This window comes from Protopterus annectens, chromosome 12.part0 (genome assembly GCF_019279795.1).
Source record: "Protopterus annectens isolate FY-2018-M chromosome 12.part0, PAN1.0, whole genome shotgun sequence".
Taxonomy (NCBI): domain Eukaryota; kingdom Metazoa; phylum Chordata; order Ceratodontiformes; family Protopteridae; genus Protopterus; species Protopterus annectens.
In genome coordinates, this window is record NC_056746.1 from 20,974,262 (window position 1) to 20,989,421 (window position 15,160).

The following is a 15,160-nucleotide window of genomic DNA, read 5'->3' on the forward strand; positions in this document are numbered from 1 at the left end:
GTATGACAGGGAATGTGCCTCGTGATGCCATTTATAACAGTCTCATTCAAGAGTCGAGAAGAAAACAATGTCTACAAACCTGCACTTCTGCCACTTTTTTAATACTTGCTGATTCTTCGCTCCTGTTTGTGGGAGTTCTTGACATGTATTTTATTGTTTGAACCTATTTTCTCAGATAATCTATGGATACATAACATTATTTTTGTGTGTGTGTGTGTGTGTTAGTGGGAGGTGCCCAGTGCTGATGAATATACACATTGATTCTGATGAGATTCCATGATTTTTGGGACAATATTCCTGATTTTTTTTAGGGTTTTGTTCCTGAGACTCACATCACAAAAGTGAGGCATGGCATTCGACATAATACAGAATTAATTTGGTCCCCATATTATAAATAATGCAAAGTTCTTAAAAAGAAAGACACTGTGTTTGTCCATAGGCTGAAGGGGGCTTCAGATGCACAATGGCTAATGGGACTGTACTTGGAGACAATGCAGATACAGAGTTGTTAAGCACTGTTGGTGCGAAGGGGGCATTTCTGTTGTCTGGGAAGGGGCATTTCTGACTGTAGCTGTCAATGCTGCCTGTAGCTGTAATAGAAAAAGTAAATTATCAGATCTATCAAGGAATCATATGTTTTATATCGGTGGAAAATAATCATCATCAATCATCTTCATAAAGGAGGAATCTCATCTGATATAACTAATTTCAGACCTATCACCATACTATCCCCTTTCTCAAAACTTCTGGAGAAGTGCACTCACAAGCAACTTCTTCAATATATCCTTTAGGAAAAGCTCCTGACCACCACAGAGTATGGTTTTAGATCTGCACATAGCACTAACACGGCATTATTAACCTTCACAGATACCACTAGCAAAGCCAGAGATGAAGGCAAACTTGTTTCCTCTGTATTCCTTCAGCTCTCTAAAGCTTTTGATATAGTCTCTTACCAAAAACTCCTTTGTCAGCTGTCTTCCCTCGAGCTATCACCACCCACACTGCTATGGTTTAACAACTACTTAACTGATAGATGCCCAAATATCTCTCCACATTTCCTCCCTTCCTTCCTGTCAGTACTGATATGCCAACAGGGCTCCATTATTGGACCTCTACTCTTCAATGTATTCACTAACAAGACCCCTATTTTAATGACGGCACTTGAAATACTGAGTGCCGACAAGCCCAAAAAAAAAGACCGAAAACACAGAATAGAGAATATCGAAAATCTCTCTTCTCCTTTAAACTTCTTTTTGCAGGGCACCCTCATAGCACACAAATTATATATATATATATATATATATATATATATATATATATATATATATATATATATATATATATAATACCGACTGTGAGACTGAGACTGCCATACCTTGGACAAAAAGGAATATTCTAAGAAATGGCATCTTGGACTTAGAATATGTATGTCCAATCTTCCAGTGTTTTGGCATTCGGTCTCCACGTTTCAGGACTCACTCTAGTGGATCCTGACATTTCAAATGTTTACCCACTAACAATCTACATAAATCCTCTCAGCAAGCATACTTCATACAATATGCTGGTGAGACTACCCTATTTCTGACAACCTGTTACGTTTTTAGAGAATTACTGTAGAAGCCTTTAACTTTGCGGAGAGTTGGCTACAGGATAAACATGCTACTAAATCCAGAAAAATCTAAATTACTTTTTTCCAAAGCTGCATTTCCAACCTAGAGGTAACTCATCATACCAAATACTTGTGTCCTGATAGTGAAACTAGAAGAAAGAGCTAAAGCATAGGTTCCAGAAGCCAATGTCCATTTGGCTCAATTGTCCAACTCAAAACAAGTACCCCTGTGTAATTATCTTGTGTAAATCACTTTTCACAATATTTTATTTGCTAAAAAAATACAGCAAAGGCCCTAGAAAATGCTACGAGCTAAGTCAGCATATGCATGCAATCAAGTAATTAGGTGGAATGCACTCCTTAAATCTCAGTTCAGGTATAAGCAAAACAAACAACCAAAACCTTAATTCTCAGTTCGGGTATGAGCAAAATAAACAAGCAGCATTTGGCTGGTCACACGACAGGCACTCTGAAGCCAAGTGTTCAGATGGTATCAGGAAGACACTTTCCATCCAGTAAAACTCAGCAGACATACTTCAGTTCAAGAAGACTTTACTGATAGCATCCAAGCTCTGCTTAGTGGTTCTGAAATAGCAGTATTGAAAACAATTTTTATTACAGAGTGTATGGGAGTGTCAGTGGCAGGTAACCAATCAAGGTGCGTGGGTGTGTAGAGGGCTGGAGCCTTTATTCCAATCAAATGTTACATTAAGATGGTACCTGCGCTGTGGTTTTGATTCGTTGTATAATAGTAACAGTTAAGCCAATCAAATCTTTAGGAAAGAGCTCCTCATTTGAATATTATGTAAACCTGTACCTAATGTCCTGCCCTCTTTATTTGTTGTGTAATAGTAACAATAAAACTAATCAAATCTACAGGAAACAACGTTTCATTTAAATGTTATATAAGACTGTAAATGATGTTCTGCACTAAACATTTGTGGCGCTTTTGGTATTTTTCATCAGGGATGCCAAAAATGTTAGTAAATAATGGTAAATAATTAGAAACTTAAAAATAGTAAAAAGAACCTTAAGAAACCATATAAGAATTAAACGAAAACTGTTCCATTGAAAAACAAGTGGATGAAAACAGATGACAAGCCTCAGGACAGTGATGTGAATCAATGTCCAACTGTAAGAAGAGAGATGTCCAACCATTTCCATGAAAAAAAAAAAACAACTTTAAAATTTCGTCCCTAAATAATACCATGATTGAAGTTACCCCACATACAAAAGTACTTGGCACAACAGTCGATGACAATCGTAAATTCGATTTACATATCCACAACAGCATCAAGAAAAAAATATCAAAATCTAGGTACCCTACACAGAGTAAAGAAATTCCTTACAAACTCTGCCAAGGTAACTCTAGCTATCACTTACCTCTTACCTTTGCTCCTATATGGAGCCTCTGTCATGACCAACCTACAGCCTCAGTGCTAAACTTGAATGATGCCTCAACAAAGCTTCCAGATTCACTTGCCTCAAACCTTACCAGACGCACCACTGTTTAGCACTAAAAACACTTAATTGACAAACTTTTTCATCACCTGTCTTATACTCAGCTCATCTTAACCCACAAAATCATCCGTACCCCATCCACCTGCCCAGCTGCATACTTTGATACTATCTTCCAAACTGTCTCCTTCGGTCAAGTGATAAACAACTGCTTGCCATCTACAAACCACAAAGGGCTGCTGGGGTCAGTCTCAATTCTAATAATTTATCTAGAACTTTGAACAAAATTCCTGTATCAATCAGGTCTATCTCACACCTTCATCCATACAAACCATTATGAAAAGACTTCCTCTCTTCCTCCTGGTTTGTTCATGCTCCTCATCTGGGACATAGGTCTCCTGACACCTTTCATCATCTTTTTTATACATCCCTTTAAAGCACAAAATCACTCATCCTGCGTATCCCCTTCTAATACACCACTTTATTGTAGTACTTAAACTACTATACCTATTTCTGATTAGTACAATCAAATTACTTTTCTATTGCTACTTCTCTATTAACACTTAAACTTGCTTATCCCTTCTAATACCTCACTCTAATATATTTCTTAAATTACACCTACGTATCTTATATACCACTCTTTTATCTTCAAATTCTCAATATTACCGGTATATTAATGTCTGTGGGTATCAATACAGATTTTATTATTTTGACTATTATATCACGTGTTCACTGAAGCTCATTATAAAATTTTTTATTGTACATATCGATTGCATTAAATATGATACCTTAGAGCTTTTCTCCCTGAGCCTACTCTGAAAAAGGGCACCTGTGCTCAGCCAGACTTTCCCAGTAAATAAATGTGAATAAATAAATGAATAAAGTAAATAAAACCTGTTCTCTATACTATCTGTGCCTTTACTCTGATCAGTTTCATATTTTCCTCTAAACTTTATCTTTTATTGCAACTGAATGATGTTCCATGTAGTCCACTAGATCAACAGTTTCACAAACCTTGTCTTGAAACTTTTCTAGTTTTGGTTTTTAACTCATTACTTAATCAGCCTCATGGCAGCTTGTTGACCATACAGAAATTTAATACCCTGAAATCCGTTTCCCTCTGATTGTCTTACATAACAACCAGAAGTCCTTTAAAACCCATAAATCATGTCAAATATCTTCCAGCACCCTCATTAATTCTTTCACATTAAGTCAATTTAACTTTTTTGGAGACATTATCTCACCCATTCACCTTGGTTTGCACCTCTGTATCCACATTGCCACTCATCTCTTCCTCCAACCTCATATTTTCTACAACATTCATCTCTTCCTCCAGCCTCATATTTACTACAACACTCTCCCCAACTTCCATCATTACTTGCAAGATGGCAGTTCCACATGCTTTTTGTCTTGAACTCCATGAAAACAACCAGCTTTGTGAAATGTTACAAGATGTCCCATGGGTAGACAAAATTTGAATATTAGCTGCTATAAGACCATTTAAACTATGCACCAAAAACTACATTTATGGGGTATGCGGGCATGATAACATCAGTACTAGCACCATATACTCAACACTTATCTTTTCCTGGTGTTCATAGTCATGCTTACACATTCTGCATAACAAATAAACTAGCTAAACCACTTTGGCAATCATGCACTATTTAAAAAAAATTACTTGCAGACTGGCGCCTTTTTCCAGCATTTGTCCACATATCACTCTGACTGTCATTCCAACCCAGTGCCAACAACTTGAATGTTGATCATTGCCTGTCCTATAGCAGTCTACCATATAAGTAGATAATAATATGTGTGTACATATATGTGTATTTGTGTGTATGTGTATGTTTAAGTATATATTATTTTTTTTCTTTGCTACTTACCTCCTCTTTGATTTTAGTAGTTGCTGACTGGACTTCGTACTTCTTGCATTTGTTACCATTTAAATCCTTGTCTAGACCAAGGATGTATCTCATTTTCTTTTTTTCTGTTTCATAATCCTTGAAAGAAACAGAAAAATGTTCATGTTAATTTTGGTTTGTTGATTTTTCTTTTCACAACCCTAATAAAATGCAAATAAAGTTCTGTATTTCATATTCCTTGTCACAAACCCATGAACCAGTGGTCTGGCTTCCACTGGCTGGCATGTGTGGTGTCATTGAAAGGTCTGTCTAATAAAGAGTTAATTTAATTTTCCTTAAAGACCTACACAAAAGGAATTTCTCTTCTCTGACATCCCCAATTGCATGCTCAGTATAATATTATTTTTCATATATTTATTTATCTATTTAACACTTGTTTATTGGGAAAGTCTGACTAGGACAGAGCCCATTTTCACTGGAGGCCTGGGGAGAAAGGCTCCATAGGTTCATAGGTTCATACTAGGCTATCTGCCCAAGGGCATTTATAAGCCTAGCCAGAGTTTTGTGGCTTTCGCCACCCCTATAGTTTGGAGGATACTATGCCCATTATTTTCCAGACGCATGTCTTTGGAATGTGGGAGGAAACTGACGTGAATGCAGGGTGGACATGCAGCTCCACACAGACGGCACCTCAGCTAAGAAAAGAATCAATCCGGAGAGCCTCTTGCTGCGAGGCGACATTAATAACTGCTGCACCACTGTGTCGACACTTATGTTTTACTAATTTATACTTGGGAACTTTTTAACATTTTTCTTTAGGCAAATTTCCCTCCATGCCTGCTAAACATTACACCTTGCCTTCCTACTGATATTGAGCCCACTTTTTCACACACCGCTGAGGAGCCCCTAGTGTACAAACAAGAACTGACCACACAGGCAGGCATCTAGGCAATTGAGGATGTGTTTCCACACTCATTCACATCTAGTGATACAAGCAATGACAGCATTCTAACTAAGGTTGTAATCCCTTCCCTGGTTGCTGTTGCGGGCACACATGTCATCATGTGAGGGTGTACTGTGTCCTCTGCCTGAACGTAAGGCCTTCCCACTCACATGTTAATGAGGGCAACATTTACTAGATTGGTAAGGCAAGGCCATGTCCTCAGTTATGATTGTAAGTTCATCACTTGCAAGCCTCTGCTTGCATGTGGCAACACAGCCACTGAATTACCTTTCCCTCCTCCTAGGGTAGGCAAGCCAACAATGGACTCTTTATTTCTACCGTATCAGAAAAAAACATGTTGCATCCTTTGGGTTAAAAAAAACATTATTTAATAATATCAGATAATGTACAAATAAGTGCTCTAATACTGACAATCAATCCAGAGAAAACAAATATTTCTAATACTACAAATCCCTTGTCTTCACTGAGGAAGTTGATACATTTCTGTTCAAGCACTGGTGTTATACTAACAGTTATGTATTAGTAATATTATTAGTAATATATTACAGTGTACAGTATTACAAAAGAGGACACCCTGTAAAGTTAACTGGCTTGGAGGCATTACTACTTCTACATTAAAATCTTACTATACAGTTTATTTTGTTAGTTTAATTACTTTTATTAAAGTAATATTTTACAATCATATAAAATCATAAAATATCTTTAACTGACACACAGTTGCACTAGGAAGTTAATGGAGTTGCCGTTTTCAGGTTATGCACAAGTGTATATAAGGGTTTCAAATGTCAGATTTGCTGCTCACATCCTCAGTCACTGCAGTCAGTCTGTGTTACAAATGGTTAACAGGGCATATGCTGCCCTTGCAATACTTTGATGTAGTTTTGATGGGTTTGTCTTTCATACTGATCCAATAAATGCCCATTGTGAGGTGCAGTTTGTGAGCATTTCTGTTGCTCAGCAACGCAAAGTCCATTATGTCTTATGGCAATTTGCTGGTGTCATCAAGATGGAGAGTATCTGATATGCAGACTTCTTTTCTGCACGATCTGAAGTCATGCTATAAATGTAAAGGATTGACAAATCATCAGTCTGGAAAGAAGTAGTATACTGACATAGTAATGGGCATGCCAGTGCACAATGCTATGAGTTTCAAAAGAAAAGTTATAACGCTGGAATTAGTGGTGCTGAGTAATACTATGGTATGAGGACTCAGTAGTTCCATCTGCCACTGAGGTCCTGCTCATATGAGAGAATAATTGCCTCTTTGTACTTTGCCATATAGTGGGGTGGTAAAGTTTTGGCACTTCTCCTGTCTAACCCCCTCACTAGTCGTACATTTCCATTTCCTGTCTCTCATCTGGATCTGAGTATGAATACACAGGTTTCAGACCATCTACTTATACCATCCCAACCTGGTGACATTCAAACAGCTTGTTAATAAATCACATAAGCAACATATTTATGGGCTGCTCTGATGTTTCACATTAAGGCATGGCATACCTAAGTAATACAGCCTTGTTCCAGTAGAACTGCTATACGTAAATGAGGTATGGATACCACCTGTTTTATAATACAAATGTTTCATAGCAACATATTCAGGCAGCCTTCTTATTTATTATACGTCAGTATGAGTTCCACCTTGTGTCTCCCCTGAACAGAGGTGTATTGGGACTAACCCAGTCAACAAAGTCTAAATAAAAACAAAGGGCACTAAGCAGTGAAAACTGGATCAGAAGGTGTGTGTGTGTGTGTGTGTGTGTGTGTGTGTGTGTGTGTGTGTGTGTGTGTGTGTGTGTGTGTGTGTGTGTGTGTGTGTGTGTGTGTGTGTGTGTGTGTGTGTGTACGTGTGTGTCTGTGTGTGTCTGTGTGTGTGTCTGTGTGTGTGTGTGTGTGTGTGTGCGTGTGTGTCTGTGTGTGTGTGCGTGTGTGTGTGTGTGTGTGTGTGTGTGTGTGTGTGTGTGTGTGTGTGTGTGTGTGTGTGTGTGTGTAAGTAAGTAAGTAAAAGAGTTGGCCCTAGATACAGCATTACAGTGTTTCATTTTTCAGAAGGGAGGGTGGCGGTGAAAATGGATATTAATATTATATGTTTTCATTATTCTGTAAATAAGATTACCTCAGACCATATGGCATTTATTTTCTTTATTCAGGAGGTGAGACTGATCCTAGACATTGGGATTGTATTTATTTTTCATTATTTAAGCAGTAGAAGGGGTGACCATAGACACAAAGCCGCAGTCTACTTTTTCATTATAAGGGAGGTAGCATGGGGTAACACCATATACAGGTTTCCGAGTTTTTCATTACAAGGGATGGGGGGGGGTCATTTTACCAAGCACTATATTATTGTATGGGTTGGGTAGTGAGGCAGAGGTTGCCATTAGTCATCCAGCAAGTTATTATTCTAAGGGTTGGGTGGTAGGGTGGAGGTAACAACAGATAGTGAACAGTTTAATTTGTTTTGTATTGATGAATGGGAAGTCCTAGATAACAAACATAAGTGAGAAACAGAAGGAGGGGTGCAACGACCTTGCTTGTGAAGTGCCAAGTGTTTGTTATATTGTGCTTGTGAAGTGCCAAGTGTTCATTATATTGTTACATATTGCTGTTGGTGGGAAACCTACTGTTTGTCAACCTCCAGTTAAGCAGTTCTCAGTATCTTACAATTGGAAGGTTGGAGAATTGCTTTCAGCTTCATCTTGAATGCAGCACCAGCTAGATCACAGAGCAGTGGGTGTGGTAGAGTCTGAGAAGAAAAACAGGAAGAGGAAGAAAGTGAGATTTATTTTTTCCTCAACTTTTCTCTTTTGACAAATTTTGTACAACTCTGGAGTCAGTATATATAAAGTTGCATGTAACAAGTGGTCTAGCTTCCTGGTTTGATGCCTTATTTTGGACACAGAGCCTTTATTTTATTTTTTTTTGTATGTTTTATGACCTTTGATGTGTTGCTGTTTTGAGTTGTGACCTCCAGAGGTTTTAGACATTTTAGGTTCACTTAATCATACGTTGCCTAAATGTCCCATGATTATTCATAGTGCATTCATGTTGGTGGGCCTGACAGACTGTACATTCTTATAGCAGTGGGAACTGCCATGCTGTCATGGACGTCTGCTAATCTATAACATACACAATTAATGGTGAGATGTTGTTGAAGCTCAAAATAGCCTTTTAAACTTGGGAACCGTTAGCGTACAGGGAGATAGGTGTGCCCAGGTTGTCAGCAAACTGTTGTATTAAATTCTTAAGCAAACCTAATGTTACAGATACAGTTTCCACTTCTTTCATTCATTCATTCGTTGTTTCATTCAGTCATTCAACAGGATAAGATTGCTAGTCAAAGGTGCCTTTTTAACAGGTGACTAAACATACTGGTCTTGTTAAGCGGCTTGTTCAGATTCACAAAGTCTGCAAGTGCGACTAGTGAAATCAAACTCAGAACTCCATGATGGCAGTTGATCCTGATTAAAAGATCTTACACAGCATCTTTTCTCTGCTACTAGGATGAACTTCCACATTGTGGGCCATTCTTGTTGGCAAGGATCCTCCCATCTCTCCAGATAGGTGCAGACAGATCTCAGTTCTTCACAGTACCCTTAGCAACATTTGCCCTCTTGTGCCTGTAGATCCTTTGAGAGGATGCATCCTACCTCAAGTGCTAACCATAGGCAGAGCCATCTCCTTTGGGATCATACCATTTGTCAAACAGCATTTGGAGGAATTGCAATTTAGTGTTTTGCTGAAACTTCTTCATGCTGAATGCTTGCTGCTTCAGACTGTGCTACTGAACATAGAAATCACCGAGGTACAGTTGAGATACACATGTAGTAACTATTATGCATAGCTTCAGGACAGCACTGCAGCATTCTTTTAAGCACCAAAATAATCTTAAAAAATTATGGTCATCATCCCAAAATCTACTAAACCCAAGCCAAAGCCAACAACCCACTCCCTCACCAGAATTCACTTCATAAACAGTTGCTAATAACTTTAACAAATATTTCATTCAAGCTGTATTCTCACTAATCAAAGACAATCCCACCATCAAACCAACCCCCACTGACAAAACCCAATGGAAGCTCACTTCTCATTCAAACCTGCCCCTACCTCCAGCATAAGAAAATATCTCTTAAAACTAAAAACTACAAGCTCTGCTGCAGACAGCCTTCCTCCTGAATTCCTAAAAATTGCAGCTCAGGCTCTGTCATATCCAATACCTATACTAATAAGCAGATCCATTCTAGAATTTCATGTCCCAGCCATTTGGAAGAAGACATACCTACTTTCTCTTCATAAAGGAGGACCTTCTGCTGACTACTCCAAATTCAGACCAATTGCCATTTGTCATCATTGTCTAAAATATTAGAAGAGTGTATCCATTCACAGTTACTTCAATACCGTACCAAAAACAATCTTCTCTCCTACACACAACATGGTTTTCATGTCAAACATAGCACCACTACTGCCTTGCTTCACTTTGCTGATACCATCAATAAAAACAGAAATACCAGAGACCTAGTATCTTCCTTATTCCCAGAAACATCCAAAGCATTCAGCACTGTCTCTCACCATAACTAACAGCTACCCAACCGATAGATTCCAAGCAGTCAAAATTCAGCAAGAATACTCATCATTTTTACCCTTTTACTGAGGGAGTGTTACAAGGTTCCATACTTAGACCCCTCCTTTTTAATACATTTATAAATGATCTACACACTGCTTCCAAATATGCCACTCATACAATAAGCAGATGATTCTACACTCTTGTGCACAGCCTCTAACCTACACCATAGAATCCTGGCTACTCATTATACTCTATACAGTAACTATACATACAGCAGTAAGGCTTCTTATACTCATTATACTCTATACAGTAACTATACAGGCAGCAGTAAGGCTTCTTATACTAATTATGCTCTGTACAGTAACTATACATACAGCAGTAAGGCTTCTTATACTCATTATACTCTATACAGTAACTATACAGACAGCAGTAAGGCTTTTTATACTCATTATACTCATTATACTCTATACAGTAACTATACAGACAGCAGTAAGGCTTCTTATACTCATTATACTCTATACAGTAACTATACAGGCAGCAGTAAGGCTTCTTATACTAATTATGCACTGTACAGTAACTATACAGACAGCAGTAAGGCTTCTTATACTCATTATACTCTATACAGTAACTATACAGACAGCAGTAAGGCTTCTTATACTCATTATACTCTATACAGTAACTATACAGACAGCAGTAAGGCTTCTTATACTCATTATGCTCTGTACAGTAACTATACATACAGCAATAAGGCTTCTTATACTCATTATATTCTATACAGTAACTATACAGACAGCAGTAAGGCTTCTTATACTCATTATACTCTATACAGTAACTATACAGACAGCAGTAAGGCTTCTTATACTCATTATACTCTATACAATAACTATACAGACAGCAGTAAGGCTTCTTATACTAATTATGCTCTGTACAGTAACTATACATACAGCAGTAAGGCTTCTTATACTCATTATACTCTATAGAGTAACTATACAGACAGCAGTAAGGCTTCTTATACTACTCACCCCTGCCCACCCCCCAAAAAATTAAACTACTATTTTTCACCCCTAAAGCATTCTGCCAAAGAAAACCTCTTGTCAAAATCACTTAATTATATAATACCCCGATTGAAGAGATCCCTTACACCAAACTCTTAGTAGTCACTATTGACGACAACTTGAAATTTGACCTACACTTTCAAATGATTATTAAAAAAAAAAAAAAACACCAAAGCCTGGCCTGTTATGTAGAACACAACCCTACCTAACAGACAGCACCAGAGAAACCACAGCTAAAGCCTACTTCCTAGTGACCCTACTGTATGCCTCCCAACTGTTTACCTACAAACCTACAAACATCCATACAAACAAAGCTGGAACAGTGCTACAATAAAGTAGTTTGCTTTGTTGCAAATCACTCCTTTAGAACTGATCACTGTTCTGCCCTTAAACAACTAAATTGGACTGAACTCCCACATCATACCCACTATAGTCAGCTACTACTATCTCATACAGTAATATACTGCCCTGATAAGTGTCTGGCACTAAAGGGTATGCTTCAACACTACCACACTACCATGGACTGAACTCCCACATCATCCCCACTATAGTCAGCTACTACTATCTCATACAGTAATATACTGCCCTGATAAGTGTCTGGTACTAAAAGGCAAGCTTCAACACTACCACCCTACCAAATATCTTTGCTCTAAAGACAAACTCCTTTGTCTTTAGAAGCCTTACTACTGTATGTATAGTTACTGTACAGAGTATAATCAGTATAAGAAGCCTTACTGCTGTCTGTATAGTTACTGTCCAGAGCATAATTAGTATAAGAAGCCTTACTGCTGTCTGTATAGTTACTGTATAGAGTATAATGAGTTTAAGAAGCCTTACTGCTGTCTGTATAGTTACTGTATAGAGTATAATGAGTATAAGAAGCCTTACTGCTGTATGTATAGTTACTGTACAGAGTATAATCAGTATAAGAAGCCTTACTGCTGTCTGTATAGTTACTGTACAGCGCATAATTAGTATAAGAAGCCTTACTGCTGTCTGTATAGTTACTGTATAGAGTATAATGAGTATAAGAAGCCTTACTGCTGTCTGTATAGTTACTGTACAGAGCATAATGAGTATAAGAAGCCTTACTGCTGTATGTATAATTATTGTACAGAGCATAATTAGTTTAATAAGCCTTACTGCTGTCTGCATAGTTACTGTGTAGAGTATAATGAGTATAAGAAACCTTACTGCTGTCTGTATAGTTACTGTATAGAGTATAATGAGTATAAGAAGCCTTACTGCTGTATGTATAGTTACTGTATAGGGTATAATGAGTATAAGAAGCCTTACTGCTGTATGTATAGTTATGGTACAGAGCATAATTAGTATAAGAAGCCTTACTGCTGTCTGTATAGTTACTGTACAGAGCATAATTAGTATAAGAAGCCTTACTGCTGTCTGTATAGTTACTGTATAGAGTATAATGAGTATAAGAAGCCTAACTACTGTATGTATAGTTACTGTATAGAGTATAATGAGTATAAGAAGCCTTACTACTGTATGTATAGTTACTGTACAGAGCATAATTAGTATAAGAAGCCTTACTGCTGTCTGTATAGTTACTGTATAGAGTATAATGAGTATAAGAAGCCTTACTGCTGTATGTATAGTTACTGTACAGAGCATAATTAGTATAAGAAGCCTTACTGCTGTCTGTATAGTTACTGTATAGAGTATAATAAGAAGCCTTACTGCTGTATGTATAGTTACTGTACAGAGCATACTTAGTATAAGAAGCCTTACTGCTGTCTGTATAGTTACTGTAGAGAATATGAGTATAAGAAGCCTTACTGCTGTGTGTGTAGTTACTGTACAGAGAATAATTGGTATAAGAAGCCTTACTGCTGTCTGTATAGTTACTGTACAGAACATAATTAGTATAAGAAGCCTTACTGCTGTCTGTATAGTTACTGTACAGAGCATAATTAGTATAAGAAGCCTCACTGCTGTCTGTATAGTTACTGTACAGAGTATAATTAGTATAAGAAGCCTTACTGCTGTCTGTATAGTTACTCTATAGATTGTAATTAGTATAAGAAGCCTCACTGCTGTCTGTATAGTTACTGTACAGTGTATAATTAGTATAAGAAGCCTTACCACTTTATGTATAGTTACTGTACAGGGCATAATTAGTATAAGAAGCCTTACTGCTGTCTGTATAGTTACTGTACAGAGTATAATTAGTATAAGAAGCCTTACTGCTGTCTGTATAGTTACGGTATAGAATATATTTAGTATAAGAAACCTTACTGCTGTATGTATGGTTACTGTACATGGTATAATTAGTATAAGAAGCCTTACTGCTGTCTATATAGTTGCTGTACAGGTTATAATTAGTATAAGAAGCCTTACTGCTGTCTGTATAGTTACTGAACATGGTATAATTAGCATAAGAAGCCTTACTGCTGTCTGTATAGTTACTGAACATGGTATAATTAGCATAAGAAGCCTTACTGCTGTCTGTATAGTTACTGTACATGGTATAATTAATATAAGAAGCCTTACTACTGTCTGTATAGTTACTGTACAGGGTATAATTAGTATAAGAAGCCATACTACTGTCTGTACAGTTACTGTACAGAATATATTTAGTATAAGATGTCTTACTGCTGTATGTATAGTTACTGTACAGAGTATAATCAGTATAAGAAGCCTTACTACTGTCTGTATAGTTACTATCTTATCTATTGTGACATTGTAAATTTTAATTGTATTCTGCCTGACATTGTTTATATTATATAACTTAAAAGATTGTGATTGCACTGCATATACTTGAGATTTTCTCTCAGAGTCTGTCCTGAAAAGGGACCTTTGTGCATAGCCGGACCTCCCCAGTCAACAAATGTAAAATAAAATAAATAAAGATGGTATTGCTCTCCCTATAAGCATCCTAATTAACAGATCTTTAAAAGAGTCTTATGTACCCAAACTTTGGCAATCTGCCTTCATTCTACTCCTTCACAAAGGAGGCAAAAACTACAATATCTCTAATTTCTACCCAATTGCCCTACTTTCACCATTATCAAAAATACTTGAAAAATGTGTCCATCACCAAATTATGCCATTTTTAACTCAGAATCTCCTCATAACTCCTACCCAGCATGGCTTCCGCCCTGGCCGCAGCACCACTACCGCCTTACTATCCTTCTTAGACACAGTAAATCGAGCATGTGATTCTGGATTACTAGTATCCACAGTACTGCTAGACCTTTCCAAAGCCTTTGATACCATCTCCCACAAGCACCTTCTCTTTCATCTCTCCAACCTTCATCTCTCCCCTGATACCCTTTCCTGGTTCTTCAGCTACCTATCTGACAGCTCTCAAGCTGTCAGATGGAAGAACTCTACCTCCTCCTCCTTGCCAACACCCACCGGTGTTCCCCAGGGGTCCATCCTCGGACCCATGCTTTTCAACATTTTCTTTAACAACCTTCACTCAATCATCCCTGATACGACAGTTATCCAATATGCAGACAACTCTACCTTAGTCTGTGCCGCCTCCAACCTACCTGAACTCCTGACTAAAACTCAAACAGCTTTTTCCACTACCGAAAACTGGATGCACCAAAACCATCTCTCTCTCAACTCTAATAAATCCAAAATACTTCTCTTTCCTCCCTCCAGAAATTTCTCCTTTGACAAGAA

The 15,160-nt window shown here is 37.7% G+C and overlaps 1 protein-coding gene across 1 annotated transcript in view; it reads right to left on the bottom strand.

The window, feature by feature from the left end:
* Positions 1 to 15,160, bottom strand: part of LOC122816337 (periplakin-like) — a 416,450-nt gene that overhangs the window by 80,522 nt on the left and 320,768 nt on the right. The window contains exon 18 of the mRNA XM_044089064.1: positions 4,951 to 5,067. Within this exon, the coding sequence (XP_043944999.1) occupies positions 4,951 to 5,067 (117 nt within the window). The remainder of the gene's footprint in view (positions 1 to 4,950; positions 5,068 to 15,160) is intronic.